At 41.4% G+C, this 26964-nt stretch overlaps 1 protein-coding gene across 18 annotated transcripts in view; it reads right to left on the bottom strand.

Moving 5' to 3' along the window:
* ablim1a (actin binding LIM protein 1a) overlaps positions 1-26964 on the bottom strand; it is a 147417-nt gene that overhangs the window by 1429 nt on the left and 119024 nt on the right. For 5 of the 18 annotated variants that reach the window (XM_046359143.1, XM_046359139.1, XM_046359140.1 and 2 more), the window contains 16 exons: positions 24632-24709; positions 23308-23466; positions 22779-22823; positions 22638-22673; positions 22215-22341; positions 20250-20357; positions 17843-17947; positions 14599-14646; positions 12262-12411; positions 11150-11238; positions 10702-10825; positions 5461-5513; positions 5077-5137; positions 4727-4734; positions 4128-4202; positions 54-134 (listed from right to left, as the gene is read on the bottom strand). In XM_046359143.1, the coding sequence (XP_046215099.1) occupies positions 54-134; positions 4128-4202; positions 4727-4734; positions 5077-5137; positions 5461-5513; positions 10702-10825; positions 11150-11238; positions 12262-12411; positions 14599-14646; positions 17843-17947; positions 20250-20357; positions 22215-22341; positions 22638-22673; positions 22779-22823; positions 23308-23466; positions 24632-24709 (1347 nt within the window). The remainder of the gene's footprint in view (positions 1-53; positions 135-4127; positions 4203-4726; positions 4735-5076; positions 5138-5460; positions 5514-10701; positions 10826-11149; positions 11239-12261; positions 12412-14598; positions 14647-17842; positions 17948-20249; positions 20358-22214; positions 22342-22637; positions 22674-22778; positions 22824-23307; positions 23467-24631; positions 24710-26964) is intronic. The other 13 variants (XM_046359152.1, XM_046359142.1, XM_046359145.1 and 10 more) reach the window with 7 other exon arrangements.

The following is a 26964-nucleotide window of genomic DNA, read 5'->3' as shown; positions in this document are numbered from 1 at the left end:
ACACAAAGTAGACAATCGAGTATCTATCATCACATGCAGAAATCAAATGATACCTCCAGTCTTGTTCTGTCCACCTCCCTGGGCAGTTTAGCTCGCCCTCTACTGGTTATCGTGAGCATTTCATATGGTACGACCTTCAAAGGGAGACACTTGTCAGTCATGGAAAGGGTCTGTGCTATCTAGGCTCCTTGGAACATCCCTACCCTATCCCCTTACATTAGCCCCTACCCATAACCCTTACTTAACCTTAACCCTTACCTTAACCTTTTAAAATGTCAACTTCAAAGGGGTAGGGAAGTCCCAAGGATCCCGGATAGCAAAGTTCGTAAAGGAAGGCAATACTGAATCAAGCTTCAAAAGGAAGCTGTTGAAAGATAGACCAAAGGGCCATCACAACTGACTGAGGACCCCATTCAATCGAACGTGGATACTAGGTTTTTGAGATAAAACCAAAATGTAAAATAAAGCATTTTATGCTGTAATTATTTTATTGAGTACATGATTCCACACATTAATTCCTGCAGACAGACATAGAGGTACCACAGAAACCGGGTATCCATGTTTGATTAGATAGGGCATCATTTTTACAGTTATAGCATGTTCAACACTGATAGTCTTGTCTGAGAAAGCGCCGAGTGGGGACAACAACTGTGACAGAAGATTGTGAGTGAGGGCTTTAAGAGGGCAGATGGGGCTGACTCAACTATATGGGTATCAGTTGATAGGAAGGTGCATGATGCCTGTATCGTTGTGTAGGTACATGCATTTGTGCTCTTATTATTAACAAAACATGAATACCACTGGTCAAAAATTTGAGTACACATACTCATTCAAGGGTTTTCTTTACTTTTACTATTTTCAATTTTTTTTGAAAAATAGGGAAGACATCAAAACTATGACATAACATTATGAATTATGTAGTAACCAAAAAAGTGTTAAACAAATCAAAATATATTTTATAATTGAGATTCTTCAAATAGCCACCTTGATGACACCTTTGCACACTCTTGGCATTCTCTCTAACAGCTTCATGAGGTACTCACCTGGAATGCATTTCCATTAACAGGTGTGCCTTCTTAAAAGTACATTTGTGGAATTTCTTTCCTTCTTAAAGTGTTTGAGCCAATCTGTTGTGTTGTGACAAGGCAGGGGTGGTATACAGAAGATAGCCCTATTTGATAAAAGACCAAGTTCATATAATGGCAAGAACAGCTCAAATAAGCAAAGAGAAATGACAGGCCATCATTACTTTAAGACATGAAGGTCAGTCAATCAGGATCATTTCAAGAACTTTGAAAGTTTCTTCAAGTGAAGTCGCAAAAACCATCAAGCGCTATGATTAAACTGGCTCTCATGAGGACCGTCACAGGAATGGAAGACCCAGAGTTCCCTCTGCTGCGAAGGATATGTTCATTAGAGTTACCAGCCTCAGAAATTGTAACCCAAATAAATGCTTCACAGAGTTCAAGTAACAGACACATCTCAACATCAGCTATGCAGAGGAGACTGTGTGAATCAGTCCTTCATGGCCAAATTGCTGTAAAGAAACCACTACTAAAGGACACCAATAATAAGAAGAGACTTGCTTGGGCCAAGGAACACGAGCAATGGACATTAGACCGGTGGAAATTTGTCTTTTGGTCTGGAATCCAAATTGGAGATTTTTGGTTCCAACTGCCATGTCTTTGTGAGACGCGGTGTGGGTGAACGGATGATCTCCGCATGTGTATTGCCCACCGTGAAGCATGGAGGAGAAGGTGTTATGGTGTGGGGGTGCTTTGCTGGTGACACTGTCTGTGATTTATTTAGAATTCAAGGCACACTTAAAAAGCATGGCCACAGCATTCTGCAGTGATACGCCATCCCATCTAGTTTGGGCTTAGTGGGACTATCATTTGTATTTCAACAGGACAATGACCCAACACAACTTCAAGAAGGAGAGTGATGGAGTGCTGCATCAGATGACCTGGCCTCCACAATCCCCCGACCTCAACCAAATTGAGATGGTTTGGGGTGAGTTGGACCACAGAGTAAAGGAAAAGCAGCCAAGAAGTATTCAGCATATGTGGGAACTCCTTCAAGACCTTTTGTGACGGCCCTGAATTTTTCTGAACCGTCTCAGTGCTTCTCCTTCCAATAGGGTGCTTTCCCTTAAATTCCCAATTAAATAGCCAGCATCAGCTGCGCAAAAGTGGGGTTGTGATGGAGACGTGAATGAGGATGTGTTCAACCCTCAGTTCCGAAGCTTCTCTATTCCGTTTGTTTTGTTGCCGCTAAACGTGTGTTTTGTAGGCTAAGAGAGTTTACCAAGGATCGGATCCACTCTTTGCGTCCGTGGACTACACCTCTCTGTTCTCCGTGGCCTTTCTCCGCTGGAGATCTATTGGCGGATTGGATTGTCTGACAGACCGACCGACTACAACCTTTTTGCATACGGTATTTCATTTGTTTTGATGTGATGTATACGGTGATGATTTATGTAGTTAGTTGTAGTTGAGGACTTAGTAAGAGTTGATACGCTTTAAAGTTCTGTGGTAAAATAATTGTTATATTGATTGTATGATTAATACTGGGTTTACGCTACACTTGAATCAATGGACAAACATTGCGTGACAAAGGTCACTTGGCCCGAGGTACAGGACATTGCTAGAAGAACCAGAACTCATTGTGATATTATTATATGTGTGTGTAATCATTGATGTTGCTAATACAACCCACGCAAAATAATATCGTTGTTTTTGAAGTTCTTTCCAATGTTTTAAGGGTTTATGAAAAGTTGATTTCCATCCTGACTTTTACATAAGTCCTTTGTATTGGTGTAGACTTGACGGACCAGATGGGACTCATTCCCTCACCAAACCAAAAGGAGAAACCAATGTTTTCTCTGGTAGGCACAACCTACCTGGCACCCCTATAAATAATAACCTCAAGTCAAAACCGTTACACTTTGGAAAAGCATTCCAGGTGAAGCTGGTTGAGAGAATGCCAAGAGTGTGCAAACCTGTCATCAATGCAAGGGTGGCAATTTGAGGAATCTCAAATATAATATATGTTTTGATTTGTTTAACACTTTTTTGGTTACTACATGATTCCATATGTGTTATTTCATAGTTTTGACGTCTTCACTATTATTCTATAATGTAGAAAATAGTAAAAATGAAGAAAAACCCTTGAATGAGTAGGTGTTCTAAAACTTTTGACCGGTACTGCATATCAGTTAAAATGTGAATATGTTGGAATATCTGACAAGATAAATGGACAAGATTAGGCTACAAATTCACATTTTCAGAGAACTAACTGTGACCCTAACATTTTGTAAGTAAGTAACAAAATTGTACTGTAAGCTTTAAACAATTTTGTTCAATAAAATTCAAGACATAGATATTGAGTCCTGGAAAGCAGCTATACAATGGGCTTTACAGCGAACTTATGCTAAGGTCTAGTACACAAACAGACATGGATGAGATCCATTTCAATTTAGAGTAAGAGTTTTGCAAGATCTTACCGAAATACTCTAATAAGCAACGAGAGGGGTGATTTGTTTTCTAATTTTTCCATCTGACAAACTCATAATAGCCACACAAATCATGAAAATCCAACAATGAAGCTGTCTCTTCTTCATAAAGTATACAGTGATCAGAGTCATTTCAAATATACATTTGGTGTTGGATTTTCCACTGTATGCTACATACAGTCTATATTGAAGCGATGTGTGAATGAACATGGAGAAGCTGGCATGCTAAGCGAGAGGTGACTCATTTCACTAGCTCCTGTCTGGACTTCAGCACAGCCACAGCCTCATGGGAGATGTAGTACTGTCGAGGGGCTGCATTTGGTTCCAGGAACCCATGATGGAACTGACTACCAGCTGCATACTGTAGGTAAGTTAGTGGTGATATTATGAGACACGCCACCAGCCATATACCTCTGAGCTCACTCTCCACTGACTCAGTATTCCTTTCTGTTGCATACAGCATATTCATTTTTTGTAGTGAAGTCTATTTTAAAAACTTGTCATGTCAGTGAAATATACAAAAACGCATAGGGCACATACAGCTCTAGCTCTACATACAGCTCAGAGATCATCAGGTAAATAAAAAAAAATGATCAAGAAATAAGATACTTGCTTTTGGTTCCAACATATTAGGCATAGATACTCCCCTGTCCATTCTTGTTACTGCGGCACAGCCATCCCTTATGTGCTACAGGATAGAACATACACACACATGTAATATAGTGGTATGGAACTGAGATGTCTCTAGCATAGCTATCTACTATAGCTACCACTAGCCCAGCAACTGTATCGTATTACTATTATATAGAGCAATATACTTGTAACATATGGTCACTGCAGTACATTTGTCTGTCTCTTTGGGTAATGGGTTTTCGGCTTTCAAAGATTGGCATTCTTTTAATACAATTCATCTCAATGGCCTCTACGCTTGTGACCCCTCCACCTCTCACAGTCTAGAGGACTGTTATGGTTTGCAATTGAATATGTAACGAAAGCAGTGTTGTTTGCGTTCCAAGGCAGGAGCATGCAGGATCACTGCAATGCAATCACTACAGTTTGGAATAGCAAACAGTGATGCAGGCATTTAGCAGGACTGGGTTGACATTCAGGACAACATTAGGTTTGCAATCTTAGGAATAATGAGTGAGCAAACACATGCAAAATTAAAGGTATAATGAAAGGCAGTTGTGGATAAGCAAATGAGAGACATACCTGAAACTCTGCAGGACAAAATGGGACAGACAATTAGACTCACAGTTAATGTTTTTTCTCTTCCATTTATCATTCATATCTGAATGAAGTACTACATTATTTCCAAATAATTGGGTGCCTTATTATAAAACATATTGATGAATTATTTATGTGTGTAATCGGTTAAAGGTACAATCTGGGATCTGGGAGGGGTTACATTTCCCAAGCCCCATTTCTCAGCTGTATACCAAAACAAGTGCGGGCCTGTCATTTTGCTGAACTGCTAATCCCAGATTGTAGCTTTAAGAGTATTTAAATTGTGGAAGTAGTTGTGAATATGACCAGAGCTTTATTTGGTGAGCAACACTCACCTCTTCCTCCCCCACACATGTCCCCATGGCTGTTGTACTGAGTGAAATCTGTGGACTGAGGCTGTAGAGGCAGAAACAGTATTTTAATAACATCAGTCACATATTTCTATGAACAATTTGAATAAAAACAGAACGTTTTACAGGAGCAATTGGGGTTAAGTGCCTTGTTCAAGGGCACATCAATAGGTTTTCACCTCGTCGGCTCAGAGATTCAAACCAGTGACCTTTTGGTTACTGTCACAACACTCTTAAATTCCAGGCTATCTGCTGCTGTCATAGCGGAAAACATGGTGGTGGAAAACATCCACATTAAATCAAACATTGATTTGATTGATGTTGTTGGATTTAATGAAGTTGTGATATCTGACAGGTGTTTGATCTTACCCGGTGTAATCCATTCCGTCCATAACCAGGCAGCGAGGAAGTTTTGGAATCATCTGAAAAGTTGAAACTATGGTAAGTATCATCATTTCGCTGAAACATCTAAACTCAATTTGGCTGCCCTTTAGTTTGAATTGTTCAAGGACAGGACATTTGCAAGTGTTAAAAATCTCGGCGTTGAGGTAAAAAGTTTATAGTTTGTTTTAATATCTATGTTTCTACATGCACATTGATTGATTCATTGATTTTACACTATACACAGATAAGTCATTTCTGCTTTTCTAAACTAATCCAATCTGTAAGGGGTTGGATTTATTGCACCCGTTAATGAGATGGTTGTTCCAGTTTAGATGGTTTAGGCAGTCTTGTCTTTCAACATAGCAGTCATTCCTAAAACAGATTGTGAGTCATAAAATGTTCACATTTTTGGCCATCCTACCTCCGGCTGGAATTCATAATGACTTCACAAACCAACATATTGTGATTTGCAGGTCTGATATAACCCTGGCTTATCAGAGCACAATGTCAAGGTAATTTATGCAATTATGTATGGTAATAAAGGATTTTGTTTTAATTTAGACACTTAGGCAGTCATTTGGTGAAGGTTTCAGAACTATAAGTTAATGAATGCAACAACCATGTGTCTGTAACTAACAGGCACAGTCATGGGTGGGTATCTCTCACATTCACAAGGCATGCTGTGAAAAATGTCAATAAGACTTTACACCCTACAGTGTTAAAACAAAACGGCCCAAAATACTGTAAAACTACACGTGTTATTCCTTAACACGAAAAAAGTGTAACAGCAGAACAGCAGAATTTGCAGCACCCCCATAGTGTTTGGGAACCAACACTAGATTTGGTAGTTTGTCAACACTGAAAAGTGTACGTTTTCCATTAATTTGGATGATATTTGGATGAAACCAGATCAAAGTTGCTTCTACATTGATAAATTTTGATCATAAAGTTACTTGTCCCCTCCCTCGTGTCAAACAGTTGGATTCAGGAGGCTGGATTATTAAGAACTTTTGCGATATCACAAAAAGCCTAATTTGATTACACAGATGGTAACTTCTTATTCTCTTACACACTTGAAATAAGTACCACCTTGTATTCAATCAAAATGCAAATATATATATATATAAAATAAAAATAAAATATGACATTTACATCAGACTCTTTACTCAGTACTTTGTTGTGAAGCACCTTTGGCAGCGATTACACCCTTGAGTCTTCTAGGGTATGATGACGCGACAAGCTTGGCACACCTGTATATGGGGTGTTTCTCCCATTCTAATCTGCAGATCCTTTCAAGCTCTGTCATGTTGGATGGGCTGGCATATCACGGTTGGCTTGCTTCTGAAGCTAAGCAGGGTTGATCCTGGTCAGTTCCTGGATGGGAGACCAGATGCTGCTGGAAGGGGTGTTGGAGGGTGAGTACGAAGCACTCTTTCCTCTGGTCTAAAAAAAATATATAACAATGCCCCAGGGCAGTGATTGGGGACACTGACCTATGTAGGGTGCTGTCTTTCGGATGGGACATTAAATGGGTGTCCTGACTCTCTGAGGTCATTAAAGATCCCATGGCACTTATTGTAAGAGTAGGGGTGTTAACCCTGGTGTCCTGGCTAAATTCCCAATCTGGCTCTCAAACCAACTCGGTCACCTAATAATCCCCAGTTTACAATTGGCTCATTAATCCCCCTCCTCTCCCCTGTAACTATTCCCCAGGTTGTTGCTGCAAATGAGAATGTGTTCTCAGTCAACTTACCTGATAAAATAATAGATAAATAAATAAATATTTTCAGGTCTCTCCAGAGATGTTTGATCAGGTTCAAGTCCGGGCTCTGCCTAGGCCACTCAAGGACATTCACTTGTCCCGAAGCCACTCCTGCACTGTATTTGTGTGTGCTTAGGGTTGTTGTCTTGTTGGAAGGTGAACCTTCACCCTAGACTTGAGTGGTTCTGAGTGCTCTGGAGTAGGTTTCATTCAAGAATCGCTCTGTACCTTGCTCTGTTCATCTTTCCCTTGATCATGACTAGTCTCCCAGTCCCTGAAAACATCCCCACAGCATGATGCTGCCACCACCATGCTTCCCCGTAGGGATGGTGCCGGGTTTCCTCCAGACGTGACGCTTGCCATTCAGGCCAACGAGTTCAATCTTGGTTTCATCAGACCAGAGAATCTTGTGTCTCATGATCTGAAAGTCCTTTAGGTGCCTTTTGGCAAACTGAAAGAAGGCTGTCATGTGAATATTACTGTGGAGTGGCTTCCGTCTGTTCACTCTACAATAAAGGCCTGATTGGTGGAGTGCTGCAGAGATGGTTGTCCTTTTGGAAGGTTCTCCCCCCTCCAGAGAGGAACTCTGGAGGTCTGTCAGATTGACCATAGGGTTCTTGGTCACTTCCCTAACTGAGGCTCTTCTCCCCCGATTGCTCAGTTTGACCGTGCAGCTAGCTCTAGAAAGGTCCTTGGTGGCCACTGTGTTCTTGAGGACCTTCAATTCTGCAGAAATGTTTTGGTACCCTTCCCCAGACATGTGCCTCAACACAATCCTGTCTCGGAGCTCTACGGACAATTCCTTTGACCTCATTGGCTGGTTTTTGCTCTGACATGCACTGTCAACTGTGGGACCTTATATAGACAGGTGTGTGCCTTTCCAAATCATGCCCGATCAATTAATTTACCACAGGTGGACTCCAATCAAGTTGTAGAAACATCTCAACCAGAATAGACCTGAGCTAAATGTCGAGTCTCATAGCAAAATTCTTAAATTAAATAAGGTATTTCTGTTTTTATTTTATTATGAAGAAACGGGCACATTGTGCACCACTCCCTAGCATTCTTCTCGCCAATGTCCAGTCTCTTGACAACAAGGTTGATGAAATCAGAGCAAGGGTAGCATTCCAGAGGGACATCAGAGACTGTAACGTTCTTTGCTTCACGGAAACATGGCTCACTGGAGAGACGCTATCGGAGGCGATGCAGCCAGTGGGTTTCTCCACGCATCGCGCCGACAGAAACAAACATCTTTCTGGTAAGAAGAGGGGCGGGGGCGTATGCCTTATGGCTAACGAGACGTGGTGTGATCAAAGAAACATACAGAAACTCAAATCCTTCTGTTCACCTGATTTAGAATTCCTCACAATCAAATGTCGACCGCATTATCTACCAAGATAATTCTCTTAGATTATAATCACAGCCGTGTATACACCCCCAAGCAGACACATCGATGGCTCTGAACAAACTTTATTTGACTCTTTGCAAACTGGAATCCATACATCCTGAGGCTGCATTCATTGTAGCTGGGGATTTTAACAAGGCTAATCTGAAAACAAGACTCCCTAAATTGTATCAGCATATCGATTGTGCAACCAGGGCCGGAAAAACCTTGGATCATTGTTACTCTAACTTCCGCGACACATATAAGGCCCTGCCCCGCCCTCCTTTCGAAAAGCTGACCACGACTCCATTTTGTTGATCCCTGCCTACAGACAGAAACTAAAACAGGAGGCTCCCACGCTGAGGTCTGTCCAACGCTGGTCCGACCAAACTGATTCCACACTCCAAGACTGCTTCCATCACATGGACTGGGATATGTTTCGTATTGCGTCAGATAACAACATTGACGAATACGCTGATTCAGGGTGCGAGTTCATTAGAACGTGCGTTGAAGATGTCGTTCCCATAGCAATGATTAAAACATTCCCTAACCAGAAACCGTGGATTGATGGCAGCATCCGCGTGAAACTGAAAGCGCGAACCACTGCTTTTAATCAGGGCAAGGTGACTGGTAACATGACCGAATACAAACAGTGCAGCTATTCCCGCTTTGAGGATCCCCAGCCGCGCCCTCAGAGCATGCGCAGACCAGCTGGCCGGTGTGTTTGCGGACATATTCAATCAATCCCTATACCAGTCTGCTGTTCCCACATGCTTCAAGAGGGCCACCATTGTTCCTGTTCCCAAGAAAGCTAAGGTAACTGAGCTTATAACGACTACCGCCCCGTAGCACTGACTTCCGTCATCATGAAGTTCTTTGAGAGACTAGTCAAGGACCATATCACCTCCACCCTACCTGACACCCTAGACCCACTCCAATTTGCTTACCGCCCAAATAGGTCCACAGACGATGCAATCTCAACCACACTGCACACTGCCCTAACCCATCTGGACAAGAGGAATACCTATGTGAGAATGCTGTTCATCGACTACAGCTCCACATTCAACACCATAGTACCCTCCAAGCTCGTCATCAAGCTCGAGACCCTGGGTCTCGACCCCGCCCTGTGTAACTGGGTACTTGACTTCCTGACGGGCTGCCCCCAGGTCGTGAGTGTAGGCAACAACATCTCCACCCCGCTGATCCTCAACACTGGGGCCCCACAAGGGTGCGTTCTGAGCCCTCTCCTGTACTCCCTGTTCACCCACGACTGCGTGGCCACGCACGCCTCCAACTCAATCATCAAGTTTGCGGACGACACAACAGTGGTAGGCCTGATTACCAACAACGACGAGACGGCCTACAGGGAGGAGGTGAGGGCCCTCGGAGTGTGGTGTCAGGAAAATAACCTCACACTCAACGTCAACAAAACTAAGGAGATGATTGTGGACTTCAGGAAACAGCAGAGGGAACACCCCCTATCCACATCGATGGAACAGTAGTGGAGAGGGTAGTAAGTTTTAAGTTCCTCGGCATACACATCACAGACAAACTGAAATTGCACTGACCTTAGAGAGCCTTTTATTCTCTATTTTGGTTTGGTCAGTGTGTGACTAGGGTGGGTACTCTAGTTTTTTTATTTCTATGTTGGCCTGGTATGGTTCCCAATCAGAGACAGCTCTCTATTGTTGTCTCTGATTGGGGATCATATTTAGGCAGCCTTTTCCCACCTGTTGTTTGTGGGATCTTGATTCTGTATTGTTGCTTTTGAGCCCTACAAAGCTGGACGTTTCGTTTTCTTACACTTTCTTGTTTTGTGCCGGTTATCATTAATAAAACATTATTAGCCTACACCACGCTGCATCTTTGTCCAACCATCCTTCAAACAACGAGCGTTACAACAAAAATTTGTGTTTGTTGTATTGGACAAGTACAGATAGTAACTCTGTGTTTCAATCCATTTTGGATCGCTTTCTACAGTTTGGTACCTAATGAACCTGACCCTGATTTAGATTTAATTTGATGTGGGTCTTCTAAATAATGTGCTTGTTACTATATGGTGAAGTTAGTCAGAACATACCTCCATCATAGTTATTCTGCTGAGGTTCATAGCGCTGAGCTGATTGGCTGCGTGCATGACCTTCCCTGATCTGCTCCTTTTCATTCTCCTCTTTCATTATCAGCTTCCCCAAACCAGACTGGATCTGGGGACACACAGAACATATGGTAAAATACTTAACTTAAAGCCTGCAGGTACAGTATAATGCATTGTAAGACTTGTCATGAACATGTATAATATCTTATAATGAATCTTATAAAGATCCTGACCAAATACCAGCTATTTTGAGTCAGTTGAAAAGTTGATACATACAGAGACAGAACATAGTGTAAACCTTATTATAATACAGTATAAAGGCTTGTACATGCTTATAACAAATTATAAGAGCTGCCTACGTGTGTGTTATTATAAAGAGCTGCCTACGTGTGTGTGTTTGTGGGGGTGAGTGTATGAATGTGGCTTCTCTAACCTTGTTGATTTGCTCCTCCTGGATCTGCTTTCTCTTCATAGCCTCCTCTTCCTCCTCTTCCCTAGACCGTCTCCTTCCTCCTTCTGAACCTTTGAGTGGCATAAACAACCCGCGAATAAGCCAACACACACATACGCACACACACACGCACATACACGCACACACACAGGCACGCATGCACACACCCTTAGAACTGTGTGTGTGAATTACAGGCGTCTTGACCGAGAAGTAGTGCTAAATACAGTCAAACAAGACTGTCAAAAACTATAACAGAAGGCATAATAGAATGCTCCCATATGTGGACATCATGTTCACAAAAGTACTGTACAGGATTTTTAAAAGGATTGACAAAAGTACTGTAGGATTTATCTTTCCAGCAACAGGCATAAACACAGACAACACAAAAACAGTGAAACTACTCAGCTGCACAGAATGTTAACAAGGAGAGTACAAGTCTTCACAAGATGAGATATTTACTATGAGTTTGATACACAGAACAACACAGTGTAGGAAGACAGATCCGTTTGAAGCCAGTCTCAGTTCGCTCTGTCCAAGTCATTTGTGAACGGTCGATTGATTGATTTTATAGGTAGCTGTAAAGCAAGCTGTAAAGGAAGGTGCAACTGAAGCTGTAGCAAGCAAAAAGTGACATGATGCCAACAACAACAGTCTTTCAAGGATACATTGTTCATCAGCATTGCACAAAATTCAGCAAAATAATTGTAAAATCTGTGTTCTAGAGAGTCAAATTGTGGTGAGAGCAGGGATGCAATAAAACCTAGTGGTGATGTTAAGCTTCAAGTGCATAAGAGTGAGATTATGACCGATCCATAAAGAACCCAAACCCTACATCCTAGACACTTGTGAAAATATGAGAGGTTCGGAAAAGCCATATGGCTGAAATTCCACCTACCCTATCAGAGTTCACGGTGGTGCTATTGACATATTGCTGAAACCTATCAAATTCTCTCAGATCTCCATAAATGTCTAGAGTGTAGGGACTAGTGGTTGTTTCTGGACAGGGACAAGTTCAGGGTTTGGTTAGAGGTAGTGAGCCTCTAAGGTGAAGGAGGTGGGGCAGTGCAAGCATGCTCATAAGGAGCCTACTGTACCTAAGGCAGGCAGGGTCAGGGAGGGAGAGCAGGGGGGCCAGTGGTCATTTTCAGTCGGTGACGTGTCATCCAGAGGGGGGACATGGGCGGCAGGAAACGTAGCGGATCTGATGATGTCATCAGCAGACTTTCTTTTTGGTGCGGGTGAATCTAAATTGGTAACCAGAGGAACTGGACTATCAGTGTCTGAGTCAGTATCCTTAATCCCCTTAAACACAGCTGAACATTTCAACATGATCTGTCTGAAATGTTGTGTGATAATCTTTACACAGCAAATTTACAAGTGTTGAGGTGAAAAGTGTTGCGAGTGTTGATTCGAGTTGGGTTAACAAATTGACAGAGAATGAAGTGTTATTTAAATCACAGTGGAATCAACACAGCGTGGTGTTGTTGTTACTTGATTGTGTTGAGTTAATTTCTGTGATCTCTCTCAGAGTAGAAAATATGTGGGAGGGGCCTCATTATCACATTTCCCAGCACAATTTGTTGCAGATTGATTTTTAGAATAGTTTGTTTTTAATAACTATGCTTCTGCATGCACATTGATTGATTCATTGATCTTATGCTATACAAAGATAAATGACATACAATTTTCTAAACTAATCCAATCTAGTGTACCCATCACTGAGATGGTTGTTCCAGTTGAAATGATATGATCTCACTATTAAATCCTTCCCAATAACAGTTTTTCAAAATGGCTGGATTCTGATAGGAATTGCAGTACAAATAATAATTTCATAAACCATAATATTGTGATTCGCAGGTCTGATGTGGCCAAGAACCAAGAATTTCAGACTGAAATGTGAAGGATAATTAGGCCATAACTAAATACATGACAAATGTGTTTTATATGGCTATAAATTCAAACACATTTTTCTTTTGGAAAACACATTCACCTTTGCAGTTACTTGGTGAAGGCTTCAGGACTGAGCTGTTGTCAATTCAACAAACATACCTCTGTCACTAACAAACACAGTCATGGGTGGGTATCTCTCATGCTCACTTGAAAGGCATGCTGGGAAATATGTAAATAGGGCTTTACATCTATAGTGTTATAACACCCCCCCCCCAAAAAAGACTAAAATACTGAAACACTACATGTGATTACTTAACAAAAATAAATTGTAACACCATCATCTCTAATAAGTGTTCTTTTAAGTTGGAATTTGCAACAGTTTAACACTATTTCAGTGGGTCATATACAGTATACACACTAAGAAAGGGTTACATTTAACACAGTGAATGTAAAAATTCTGATCTCAAATTTGCTGTGTACATGGTAAAGATAATACCCCACCAAACCTTACACTTACACTTATTATTCAAAATTGTTCACAGATTATGTAAATAGTTGTAGTGTGATGGTGCTCTAATCAATATGTATAATATTGTCTGCACCGCTGAAGGGGTGCTCAGTCCTAGGAATGTACAAATGTCATTTTAAAAGATGGTTCCAGATGGCAACTTATTTGCCTTCAATAGTATTTATTGATGGCAATAAGGCCACTAGGTCATTTGACAGAAAGAAAGGGCTACAGAACCATTAGTAGGAGAAGGACCACACTCCAAAACAGCGATAAATCATATTTAAGGGAATTAAGGTGACATCCCAAACCTTCTCTTTAGATTACGGGGTACTGTAGGCTCGCATGCCTTGATCTTTTGCTTAGGTTTATACATTCTCAGAAAGTGTTCAGAAAGTATTTGGTCAGAGAGAGAGACTTCAAACAATATTGACACATTGACATTGGAGGTGGTCACAGTAAATGGTGTACAATTAAAGGTCAATGTGGTGATTACACAATTTCAATCCAAACTGAAAAAAACATAATTGAAAGGAACCAGATATTGCTCATTGACATCTAGTCCACCAACCCTATACCATTACTAAAAGGTTAGGTGGTGCTTTGTATAGTTAAGCTTATCGGTCTTGTTTATAGCGAATGAGTTTCAAGACACTTTCTTTCTATAATCACGTTGTTTTACAGTAAACCAACTCCTCATATCATGTCCCTGCTAAGAGAAGTAATATTACCTAGTCATGCTTTTGGAAAGCTCTGTCTCTATTTGCAATCAGTATAATTATTGCCGGGGCGGCAGGGTAGCCTAGTGGTTAGAGCGTTGGACTCGTAAACGAAAGGTTGCAAGTTTGTAATCCCTGAGCTGACAAGGTACAAATCTGCCGTTCTGCCCCTGAACAAGGCAGTTACCCCACTGTTCCTAGGGCCGTCATTGAAAATAAGAATTTGTTCTTAACTGACTTGCCTAGTTAAAGGTAAAAAAAATAAAATAAAATAAAAATGCTGTTGAAACCAGGTCACAGAGAGTGAAATATACCGTGTTGTTTGTAGATGGGTGGTTTCCTGTAAATGTTGATCCCCTGATCTGATAGGGCAGAAGGAGAAAGACATAGTCAAAACCACTGGGCACACCATGTCATTTCAACGTGGATAATTGGGGAATATTTGGTTGAGATGTTGATCAATGGGATTACAAGATATATTCACCCACTCAAAAAGACAAACAAAAGTTAGTTGAATTTCCAATGTGTTATCACTATTGCTTTCAATCATCTTATAGCACAACCAAATTCCAAATGGAAAACAACGTCTGATTGTTGGTTTAGTTGTCACCCAAATGTCTATCTATTGTTCAAACGGGAATACAATGTCAGATATTTTGTTTATCTATACAACAGATTCAAGTGTTATCGCTGTACTTCATCTAATGGCTGAACCGAAATAACTGGTTTGCAGTAGAGATTATATTAAAAGCACATGGCGCAATTGATCAATGTTGTTCGAGATTGTGCACAGATTATTATAGCATAGCTATCTTGAATTAGACCACTTTATGTGAATACATAAGAAGAATTGTATAGTTACCATCACCTCAAAATGTGGCCATGGATGTGTTACCGATTTTAAAGTCGAATTTTACATTAGTTTGTAAGATAACATTATGTTTGTAAGATAAGCAATATGTCACTTTTTAGGCGACCCAACCAAATTCACATAGTTATAGATCTGTCATTCTCATTGAAAGAAAGTCTAAGATGCGGTAGATCTGTTCTATGTGCGGTATGTCTATGCTTCCTGTCCTTTACTTTCAGTTTTGTACACCAGCTTCAAACAGCTGAAAATACAATATTTTGGGTTATTGAAAATATATTTCACAGTGGTTTAAATGGTATAATGTTTTCTTTACACATTATGTTGCCTGTTTTGTCACATAAACTGAAAGTCAGCGAACTATTAGAATTTTAGCAACCAGGAAACTTAACTTTAGGCTATTTACTGTATCACAAAAGTGATAGTGAATTGTTTTGGGTTGTCCACGCAACCAAATATCAACATTTGAAGGAGATCTTCTGCTTGAATAGTTCCATCTGTGCCACTGACGTAAGCAAAAAAGTTACTAGAAGCGGGTGGGCGGAGCAAACAGACCGAAGAGGGTGGAAAGGATGGGACAGGCAGAACAGTGACTGTATGCTAGGATAGTCCATATCTCAAATCATCTTTGCTGATAGCGGTGGGTGAATTGGTCTAATTTAGCATATATGGTAAAAATATATATATTTAGCTACTTCTTCCAATTCAAATGAATAAAAAAAAGTGAATAATGACAACAAAAAATGTTTTGTGTGACTACAGCGGCAGCAATAAATCACAAAACTCGTGACAGGTTTTAAATGAGCGAGGCGTCATGGAGGACAACCTGCCCACCTGGCTTCGGGTTGGGTTATTATAATTCAAAACAATGCTTTTAAAAAGAAAATCATGCATGCCTCGCCTTTGGTGAATTTAGGCCACAAGTCTGGCTTTAATTCCAGTTTGTCTACAAATGAATCATTGGTACGTTGGATTCACGTCTCCATCTCAATCAAACATCAAAGTTAAAGGATAGGATTAAATCAAATCAAATCCAACGTTAAATGCACTTTAAATCATTTGATCTGATTGAGTCTTATTACTTAACTGAGATTTTTAGTTGAGATGGAGTTGAATCCAACATACCAATTATTATTTTGTAGACAAACTGAAATGAAAGCCAGACTAAGTCAGTGGCACAGATGCAACTATCCGATCAGAATATAGAGGCTTCATCTCCTTCAAATGTTTATATTTTGTTGTGTTGACAACCAAACAGTTTTCAATCACTAAATATCATTCAATTTGAAAATCAGCCAAAGCTTAAAACCCTAGGCCTATTGTATTATCTATTTTATGTTGAATTCTGGGTTGAAATGAAACAATAGCTTTTGATGACTTTGCAAATGCTATATAAGCCTAAATTGTGTCATTCAAAAATCCAATCAAATTGTATTAGTCACATGGGCCGAATACAACACTGAAATGTTACTTACAAGCCCCTTACCAACAATGCAGTTTAAAAAACATGAATAAGAATAAGACATAAAAGTAACAAGTATGAAATAAGTTTAAAAAATCAGTTACAAACAACGAACATAAAAATACAATTGATTAGGAGCACGTAAAATGTCAACCATCCACTGTCTTGATGTCTTGATGATATCATATATGATATATGAGCTCTGTTAAACCTACCCTTTGGAATGACTTTGATAGCAATAGTAAATCTATTTTGTTTATTACTATATTTTTTTATTCCTATATTTTTAAAATACTTTTACCCCTTTTTCATGATATGCAATTGGTAATTAGTCTTGTCCCTACAGACTAGGGAGAGGCAAAGGTTGAGAGCAATGCATCCTCTGAAACACAACCCTGCCAAGCCACACTGCTCACGTAACCCAGAAGCCAGCTGCACCAATGTGACTGAAGTCAGCTTGCGACTGAAGTCAGCTTGCAACTGAAGTCAGCTTGCAACCGAAGTCAGCTTGCAACCGAAGTCAGCTTGCAACCGAAGTCAGCTTGCAACCGAAGTCAGCTTGCAGGCACCCAACCCGCCACCCATCCCGTCTGGCCAAATCCTCCCCCAACGCGGACAATTGTGTGGCCAGTTGTGACACAGCCTAGGATCGAATCCGGGGCTGTAGTGAAGCCTCAAGCACTGCAATGAGGTGCCTTAGACCACTGCACCACTCGGGAGGCCCTATCTATTTAGTTTTTAAGTGGGGATCTACCATAAATCATTCTCACAATAGCACATTGGTAATAGTCAATGACAAATATCATAGCTGGGCTTGGTTAAAACCTTGGATGGGAGACCAAAGACTATGTGTAGACTATGTGTAGACTATGCCCAGCTTATTGTTTGTTTTTCTGATAGTGGATATAACGCTGAAGATCTGGCATTATCTTAAATGTACAAATTCAACATATTTTATACAACGTTTGTCTGTCAACATTTTTCAAATGTATTTTCCATGTAGAGTCCGTGCCACAATACGTCGACAAATTACGTTGAAACAACGTTGATTCAATCAGTTTCTGCTCAGTGTTTTGCATTTCATGTATACGTATCAAACAGTGACACATGAGCCAAAAGCATTATTGAAATGGGAAAAGTGGTAGAGAGAAGTTGCATGAGAGCAATAAAAAGTCTCAGGTGACCAGTAGCAGTAACAGTGACAGGGTGCGCTCCGTGTATCTCCTACCTGGGAGGTGGAAATGTTTAGGGGTCAGAGAGAGAGGCGGAGTGACCGGCCGGCTCTCTGGCCGTTGGGGTATAGGGGAGCTCCGCCCGCTGGGTGGATCAGTGCCTCCGATGAGAAGAACCAAGAACAAAATGTAAGCAGGGCAACCATAAGGAAATCATAAATTTGGAGAAAGCTAATCTTGCAGAGCCAGACGAGCGTGTCTCTGAGTATTGGATATAGCTGTAAGGTCTGGCATGTGAGATTAGGGTCAAGCATAAAAATGGACGCAAGTGGATGTTACTTTACTCTGAAAGAGTGACCCAGTTTTGAGAACTATTGAAGGATCCTGTATTACCAAATCAATGGATGGGAAAATCATGCAGAGTTAGTTAAAGCATAGTTAAAGCTTACAGCAGACAAGAAGCATACCATAGCATACAGTATGAACCATATGCAACTCTGAGTTTGGTACAGCTACAGATTCACTCTGTTTGTCCCTATCATAACACAGTAGATGAGGATGAGGACACATTTTAGCATGCAACCAAACAGCATCAAAACACAAAAGACCGTAAGACTGATATCATATCTAATATCTAGTTTATCATTTAAAAAACACGTTTTATCCAAAACAATTGGCATATTAATGCTAACTAGATGGATGCTGAAAAATGTTTCTCATCAAACCCTAACCTGTCCCTAATCCTACTAATCTCAACCAACAATGTTAGTAACATACTGTAGCCATGAGGTAATATGAGACCTAACCATAGGATGCAGGCCAACCTGGTCTCAGAGCATTTCGTATTATTCTGTATGAAATTCCATAAACTCCATTTAGTATGATATGTTACGTTTAGTATGGTATGTGTTAATTTGTGGATGTCGTAACGTAAGATAAATTGCGAATTACAATTTGTATTATGCATTATATATTCACAAAACATACAATATGTTAGGAATTTGCTAAATGTATGATATGTTACGAATTCTAGCTAGGTGGCTAGGTTGCTAACGTTAGCTCGGCTAGGGGTTAGGAGTTGAGTTAGGTTAAAGGGTTAGAGTTAGCTAATAGGGTTAAGGTTAGGGGAAGGGTTAGTTAACATGCTTAGTTGCAAAATAGCTAAAATGTAGTAAGTAAAAGTTGAAAAGTTGCTAATTTGCTAAAATGCTGAAGTTCTCCATGATGAGAGTTGAATTCGCAACCTCCGGGTTGCTAGATGTTCGCATTATACTCCCACCCATCCACCCTACTTTCATTTGTGCCTTAAGTAACCATATGTCTTATGTAACCATACCAAACGTAACATCTCATACTAATTTGAATGTCCAGGATTTATATTTACTATGTTACGTCTAGTCTAGGAGACCAGGCTGTGCAGGTAGACATAATGGACATATATCATTAAACAGGCAAATTGTCAGTAATGTGACTTGGGTGGAACATTTCAATGTTTCCCAATGCTGGAAGGGGAGCCTGAGTGGAAAAGTTTGGGAACCTCTGGTCTAAGTGAACTAGGCTGCATGTCTATATCATGACAGCAGAAGAGACGTCTCTAGCCTGGTCCCAGATCTGTTTGCCAGTCAGTTGGTAAAAAAGGCACAAACAGATTTGGGACCAGGCTAGTCAGCTTCTGACATTCACTTCACATAAAATGTGCATGGCAACAGTATACAGTGCCTAGTGGAAGTCTACATACCCCAAGTAAAATAAAAAAATATATACATGTTTATACAAAGATTTATTGATTGCATATGTCTTTACACCCCTGAGTTAATACTTGGTGGAAATACTTTTGTCAGCAGTGAACCATTTTTAGTAAGATTCTACCAACACTGCACAACTCTTATGGCAATATATATCCATTGTTTTTGTCTAAATTGCTAAACGCTCAGTAAATTTGGTTGGCAATCATTGATGGACAGAAATATAAAAGCGTAGTCCCAATGTCAAGCAGGAAAACTCAGGAAAACTCAACACTTTTTGGAAATCCATTCTGGTGTGTCTTTGGCATTACAATTTTGACAAAAACAATGGATATACAGTATGTTGCCATAAGCGTTGTGCAGAGTTGGTAGAATCAAATTCAAAATCACTCACAGCTGTAATTGCTGCCAAAGGTGTTTTCACCAAGTTTTTAATGCTGGGATGTGAAGATATGTTTGTTATATATTTTAAACTCATTTAGAAAATGTTCTATAATGTTTCTTTCACTTTGAATGTAATCCCTTTCAGATCACATTTTAAGGCAGTGCAAGGGGTGTGTAGACTTTCACTAAGCAATGTATAGGGGCTGAAGAATGTGGTAGGGACATGAGTAGTTTAGCGATAGCGTATGAGGCATTAAGACTTGAATGAGGTGACACAGCTTGCCTTGGTAGTGGGGAGAGTGGAGGGACCATGGGGACTAGGGCCCTGTCTTACCTTGGCTATGGGGTAGGAAGTGGTGTCTGAAAGGGGATGTGGGGCGGGAGTCACTATGGCTGTTACTGCACAGGTCAGAGCAGAGCTTCTGCATGCCTGTCAGAGTTTCTGCAGGGGAGGGGAGGTGAGAGAGGGGAGGGGGGGACAGAGCCGGTGGGGAGACACCGCCACAGGTAGGGAGGGGAGGGGAGGGAGATGTGGAGGGGAGATGTGAGAGAGACGTGATGGGGAGGTGGAAAAGGAGGAGGGAGGTGTGGAGTCGAGGAAGAAGTAATACAGTCAGTAGACATACCATCACAGATAAAGACAGGGAGGGAGGCAGGGAGAGAGGAAAGATGTGGAAGAAAGGTGAGAGAGGAAACAGACCCAGTGGACACCACCACCGCAGTTAGGAAGGGAGAGAGGGGGAGGTGAGAGAGGGTGAACGAAAAGAAGGGGGAGATAATCGGAATCATGTAAAAACTAGAAAACAACAAACTTGGAGGAAAAACTATTTGAAGGAGATGGGGATAAGGAATAAGGAAAAAGTGTATTACGAGATACACCTTCAAATGAAAAAACGGTGTGTATATGAATTGCATTAATAAACTATAAAATATATATACAGAGGCTTGCAAAAGTATTCATCCCCCTTGGCATTTTCCCTATTTTGTTGCATTAATGGACATACACAAAATAGTCCAAATTGGTGAAGTGAAATGAAAAAAATAAGTTGTTTTAAAAAATTCAAAGAAATAAAAAATGGAAAAGTGGTGCATGTATATGTATTCACCCCTTTTGCTTTGAAGCCCCTAAATAAGATCTGGTGCAACTAATTACCTTCAGAAGTCACATAATTAGTTCAAAATAGTCCACCTGTGTGCAATCTAAGTGTCTCAGTATATCTCAGTATGATCTCAGTATTTTTTCATCTGTTCCGAAAGGCCCCAGAGTCAGCAACAACACTATGCAAGGAGCACCACCAAGCAAGTGGCACCATGAAGACCAAGGAGCTCTCCAAACAGGTCAGGGACAAAGTTGTGGAGAAGTACAGATCAGGGATGGGTATTAAAAAAATATCAGAAACTTTGAACGTCCCACTGAGCACCATTAAATCCATTGTAAAAAATATTGAAAGAATATGGCACCACAGGAAACGTGCCAAGAGAGGGCCGCCCACCAAAACTCACGGACCAGGCAAGGAGGGCATTAATCAGAGAGGCAACAAAGAGACCAAAGATAACCCTAAAGGAGCTGCAAACCACCACAGCGGAGATTGGAGTATCTGTCCATAGGACCACTTTAAGCCGTACACTCCACAGAGCTGGTCTTTACAGAAGAGTGGCCAGAAAAAAAGCCATGGTTTAAATAAATAAATAAGCAAACACGTTTGGTGTTCGGCAATTTTTTTGTGTTATTTCTTGTTTGTTCGACAATAAAAAAATATTTTGCATCTTCATAGTAGTAGGCATGTTGTGTAAATGATACCAACGCCCAAAAAATGTATTTTAATTCCAGGTAGGAAAATAGGAAAAAATGCTAAGAGGGGTGAATACCTTCGCAAGCCACTGTACATTAATAATAAATAAATATTTAATTATTCAATTATTTTACATTTAAAGTATTTATAAGGAATATTCATTCAAGTTTGTAGTGTTACCAGGGTGGTCAGTGAAGATGTGGAGAGTAAAGCTAAAAGAGGACAGCAACAGAGGAGCTGCAGTGGGGAGTTAAGATTACGGTGGGGTTAAGAAAGAGTGACAGGCATGAATGTTACTCCTGTGAGTTGTGAACAAGTGGTATTGTGTTCTTGTCAAAATCGCAAGGGAATAGTGGAGTCAGTGCCTACTGTATTTATCAGACTATTTTCAATTCTTTCTCCTGTGCAACCTGTAAAGAGTAACAATACAAATCACACATGCTCACACGCACACATACATACACACAACTACACAGACAAACACACACACACACACGCACACTCACCTGGTCTGTGAAAATGCTGCGGTGAGCGTGACAACGGGGTGTAACTATTGCGATTGTAGACGTGTGATCCGATAGAACCCTGACTGGTGGACCTCTGGAGGATGCGTTCCCTCATGTCATAGCAGCCCTAACAGGGACAACACAGTGACCTCACCTGCCAAACTATCAATCCAAGGAGCTTCTCTTCATTATCAGCCACAGAAGCTGTCTCTCTGCAACACAATTAAGTTATTCTATTCTATTCCTCCTGAACGCTAAACAAGAGTATTATGGTGTAATGCGGTACTGAGATACAGTGTTCTCTTTTTTTACTTTCAAGTTTTGTTTTTGAAGCAGATGGAATTACATCGTAGCCACTGTCCCACTGTCAAGTAAAGATTAATATAAATCAAACCACTGACTTGTCTTGACACAGGCACTCACCTCAGCAGACGGTGTAGGTGACATGTGTCTTGAGGACTGAAAAAGAAAACATTTATTAATATCAACATCCAACATTACCATACTATAAGAACAGACACACCAAAACCATGTACCACCAATGATAATAATTGGGTGCCTTACCTTGTCGTCTGGCATCGAGGAACGCTCCCTTCTCGCAGTATGGAGCTGTGGACACAGAAGGTGACTCAGCAAACTGAATGTGAAAGGATTTACACTAGACTAAACATGAAATGCACTAAAAGTGTCAGCCTTCCACCCTGCAACAACAGACATACTTTCCAGGGTGGAAAGATGGAAGAAAGATGACTTAAGATTGTATGATTTATGCATCACAGACGTTTTCTTTCAAACAAATAGTTACTCAGCACCGATTGTAACTTCAGAATGCAGGCACATTCATTTTTACATGATGCGTCACACACACACACACACACACACACACACACACACACACACACACACACACACACACACACACACACACACACACACACACACACACACACACACACACACACACACACACACACACACACACACACACACACACACACACACACACACACACACACACACACACACACACACACACACACACACACGCATGCAAACACACACAGACGTTCATGCATGGTTGCATTCTAATTACCTCTCCCACACTCTCCCTCCTCTCCTCCCTCTCATCCAGGGACATGGTGTACAAAGGCTCATAGGTAATCAGATCAGGGTGCTCTATGTCATAAATGGCTTTGACTTTGGGAATGGCGGCTAGGTCCCTGTAATCAAGGATCTCATTGTCTACTTTTGCCTAGGGACACAGACAGACAGACAGACAGACAGACAGACAGACAGACAGACAGACAGACAGACAGACAGACAGACAGACAGACAGACAGACAGACAGACAGACAGACAGACAGACAGACAGACAGACAGACAGACAGACAGACAGACAGACAGACAGACAGACAGACAGACAGACAGACAGACAGACAGACAGACAGACAGACAGACAGACAGACAGACAGACAGACAGACAGACAGACAGACAGACAGACAGACAGACAGACAGACAGACAGACAGACAGACAGACAGACAGACAGACAGATCGACACATACATAGAGACAGAGCGAGAGAGGTTATACACAACTAAAAGCTCACATCTACTGAGACAGGTTACCACTAGCAAGTATTAGTGGTCAGTAGGGTTGCAAAATTCCTTGAACTTTCCCCAAATTCTCAGGTTTTCCAGAAATCCCATTCGGAGGATTTACAGATTTGCTACCTATTCCCTCTTGACTGGATATTCCAACCAGGATTTGTGGAATACCTGGGAGTTTTGGGAAAGTTACAATCAATTTGCAACGGTCTATAGAATAACTATTAGGGAGTCTGATAAGTCTAGGGCCCCTTCTGTTTTACATGAAGTAAGGATTGGCAGTAAGGGTACAGAAACATGAACAATGTAAGGGGAAACAGAAAATCTATGTATGAAAAAGGAGTAAGACAAAGTAAGACAGAGTCACAATTTATTTTAAGCTTTGTTAGGGGAGAAGTGGCCTAAATTCTAAAAATAGAAGCAGCACATCCAGCCCAGTACGTGTGTGAAGGTAGATGTATGTTTGCCTGGCTCCCCAGACTCCCTGCTCCGGCCAAACGCTATGCCACGCCCATAAACGTTAGTTTATTCTCCGCAATGAGTCTGGATTTTAGTACTCCCCCGAACCCTCACCGAATGCGAAGCACACTCTGGTTTAAAGGGACCCATTTTAAAATTCATCATTTGCTTTAATACTCTGATTGGTTAGAGACTATCCAATCGTTGATTACTTTGTTTTGTACAACACCCCTCGTGCCCCTCCTCACCACAAACTACTTCAATGATAGTAGTCTCAGACTAAAGATTGCAGCAGAGCAGTGGAAAAATTGAATGTGAGTCGCCAGGCAAGATATACGGTAGATAGAACTCACATATATGGTATGACCCGGTGAGCCAGGTATGCTTGAACCAGGTCTGGAACAGATACTCTCGGACGACGACCTCGAAGGCTGCAAGAGGAGAACTGTTGGTTACATTATTGAACAGAAATGGGATATGTCAAGACAACATCTCTTGGTGCAAGTTCAAGGGCATCTCTGGGCTAGCTTTTAGTTATCTTTCAGTTGGCTCATGTCATCTCATCCTTTTTCAATCGGCATTGCAGGAAATTCAAGGGACAGCCCCAACCAGGACTCAAACACGGGTCCAGTGACACCTGTTTGTATCTCTTACTGTTACACCAAGAGATCCTAACCTCTTGACGAGGTTGCTAGGTGTTGGGTTCAAGTTGCTGCAGCATTATGTTTGCCCCCATTGCAAATGATGAGTGAAATACACTACATGACCAATAGTATGTGGACACCTGCTGGTCGAACATCTCATTCCAAAATCATGGGCATTAAGATGGAGTCGGTCCCCGCATTGGTTCTATAACAGCCTCCACTCTTCTGAGAAGGCTTTCCACTAGATGTTGGAACATTGAGGCGTTGAGGCGGGGACTTGCTTCCATTCAGTGATAAGAGCATTAGTGAGGTAGGTCACTGAAGTTGGGCGATTATGCCTGGCTCGCAGTCAGCGTTCCAATTCATCCCAAAGTTGTTAGATGGGGTTGAGGTCAGGGCTCTGTGCAGACCAGTCAAGTTCTTCCACATCAATCTTGACAAATAATTTATGTATGGACCTCGCTTGTGCATGGGGGCATTGTCGTGCTGAAACAGGAAAGGGCCTTCCCCAAACTGATGCCACAAAGTTGGAAGCACAGAATTGTCTAGAATGTCATTGGATGCTGTAACGTTCAGATTTCTCTTCACCGGAATTAAGGGGCATAGCTCGAACCATGAAAAACAGCCCCAGACTATTCCTCCTCCATCAAACTTTACAGTTGGCACTATGCATTCGGGCAGGTGACATTTTCCTGGCATCCGCCAAACCCAGGTTCTTCCATCAGACTGCCAGATGGTGTAGCGGGATTCATCACTCAAGAGAATGCATTTCTACTGCTCCAAAGTCCAGTGGTGGCGAGCTTCACACCAGTCCAGCCGTTGTTTGGCATTGTGATCTTACTCTTGTGTGCAGCTGCTCGGCCATGGAAACCCATTTCATGAAGCTCCCGAAAAACAGTTCTTACATTGCTTCCAGAGGACGTTTGGAACTCGGTAGTGAGTGTTGCAACTGAGGACAGATGATTTTTACACACTACACGCTTCAGCAATCGCCGGTCACGTTCTGTGAGCTTGTCTGGCCTACCAGTCACTGAGCTCTTCAGTAAGGCCATTCTACTGCCAATGTTTGTCTATGGAGAGGCAGGGCTGTTTGCTTGATTTTGTATACCTGTCAACAACTGGTGTGGCTGAAATAGCCGAATCCACTAATTGGAATTTTGTATATATAGTGTATGTCAACTCAATCACTGCGTCATTAACAGGAGGGGAAAAGACACCTAGTTCAACATCTAACTTTGTTTTAGAAATTCCATGAGAAGATGCTTTATTGTCACATACAACAGCTACTACGTGCAGTGAAATGTGTTGTTTTACAGGGTCAGCCATAGTAGTACGGCACTCCTGTAGCGAATTAGGATTAAGCATCTTGCTCAAGTGCACATTGACAGATTGTTTACCTTGTTGGCTTGGGAATTCAAACCAATGACCTTTCTGGTACTGGCCCAGCGTTATAAATGCCCCACATTGTCACACCTCATATGACAAGTAGATTAAATCTTTAAATAAACACATCATCTTGCAATGTCGTCAATAATTTGCCTCTTGCAAAGTGAATGAGAGCATTAGTAATGTCCTTAATACTGTAAATACCACATGCCTTCTAATGGGAAATGCAGAATTCAGATGGAAACAACAGTCCTGAATTCATGTATTGATTGAATGCAGCCATTGACATGAATCATGTTTTCACAACCACATGGTTACTATAAATGGGGTCTTTTTACCCCTTTTTCTCCCCAATTGGTAGTTACAGTCTTGTCCCATCGCTGCAACTCCTGTACGGACTTGGGAGAAGAGAAGGTTGAGAGCCATACGTCCTCCGAAACACGACCCCACTGCTTCTTGACACACTGCTCGCTTACCCCAGAAGCTAGCTGCACCAATGTGTCGGAGGAAACACCGTACACCTTGCGACTTTGTCAGCGTGCATGCGCCCGGCCCGCCACAGGAGTCGCTAGAGCATGATGGGACAAGGACATCCTGGCCGGTGAAACCCTCCCTTAACCCAGACGATGCCTGGCCAATTGTGCGCCACCTCATGC

Source organism: Oncorhynchus gorbuscha, linkage group LG08, assembly GCF_021184085.1.
Source record: "Oncorhynchus gorbuscha isolate QuinsamMale2020 ecotype Even-year linkage group LG08, OgorEven_v1.0, whole genome shotgun sequence".
Classification (NCBI taxonomy): domain Eukaryota; kingdom Metazoa; phylum Chordata; class Actinopteri; order Salmoniformes; family Salmonidae; genus Oncorhynchus; species Oncorhynchus gorbuscha.
This window is presented reverse-complemented; position numbering and strand designations above follow the sequence as displayed.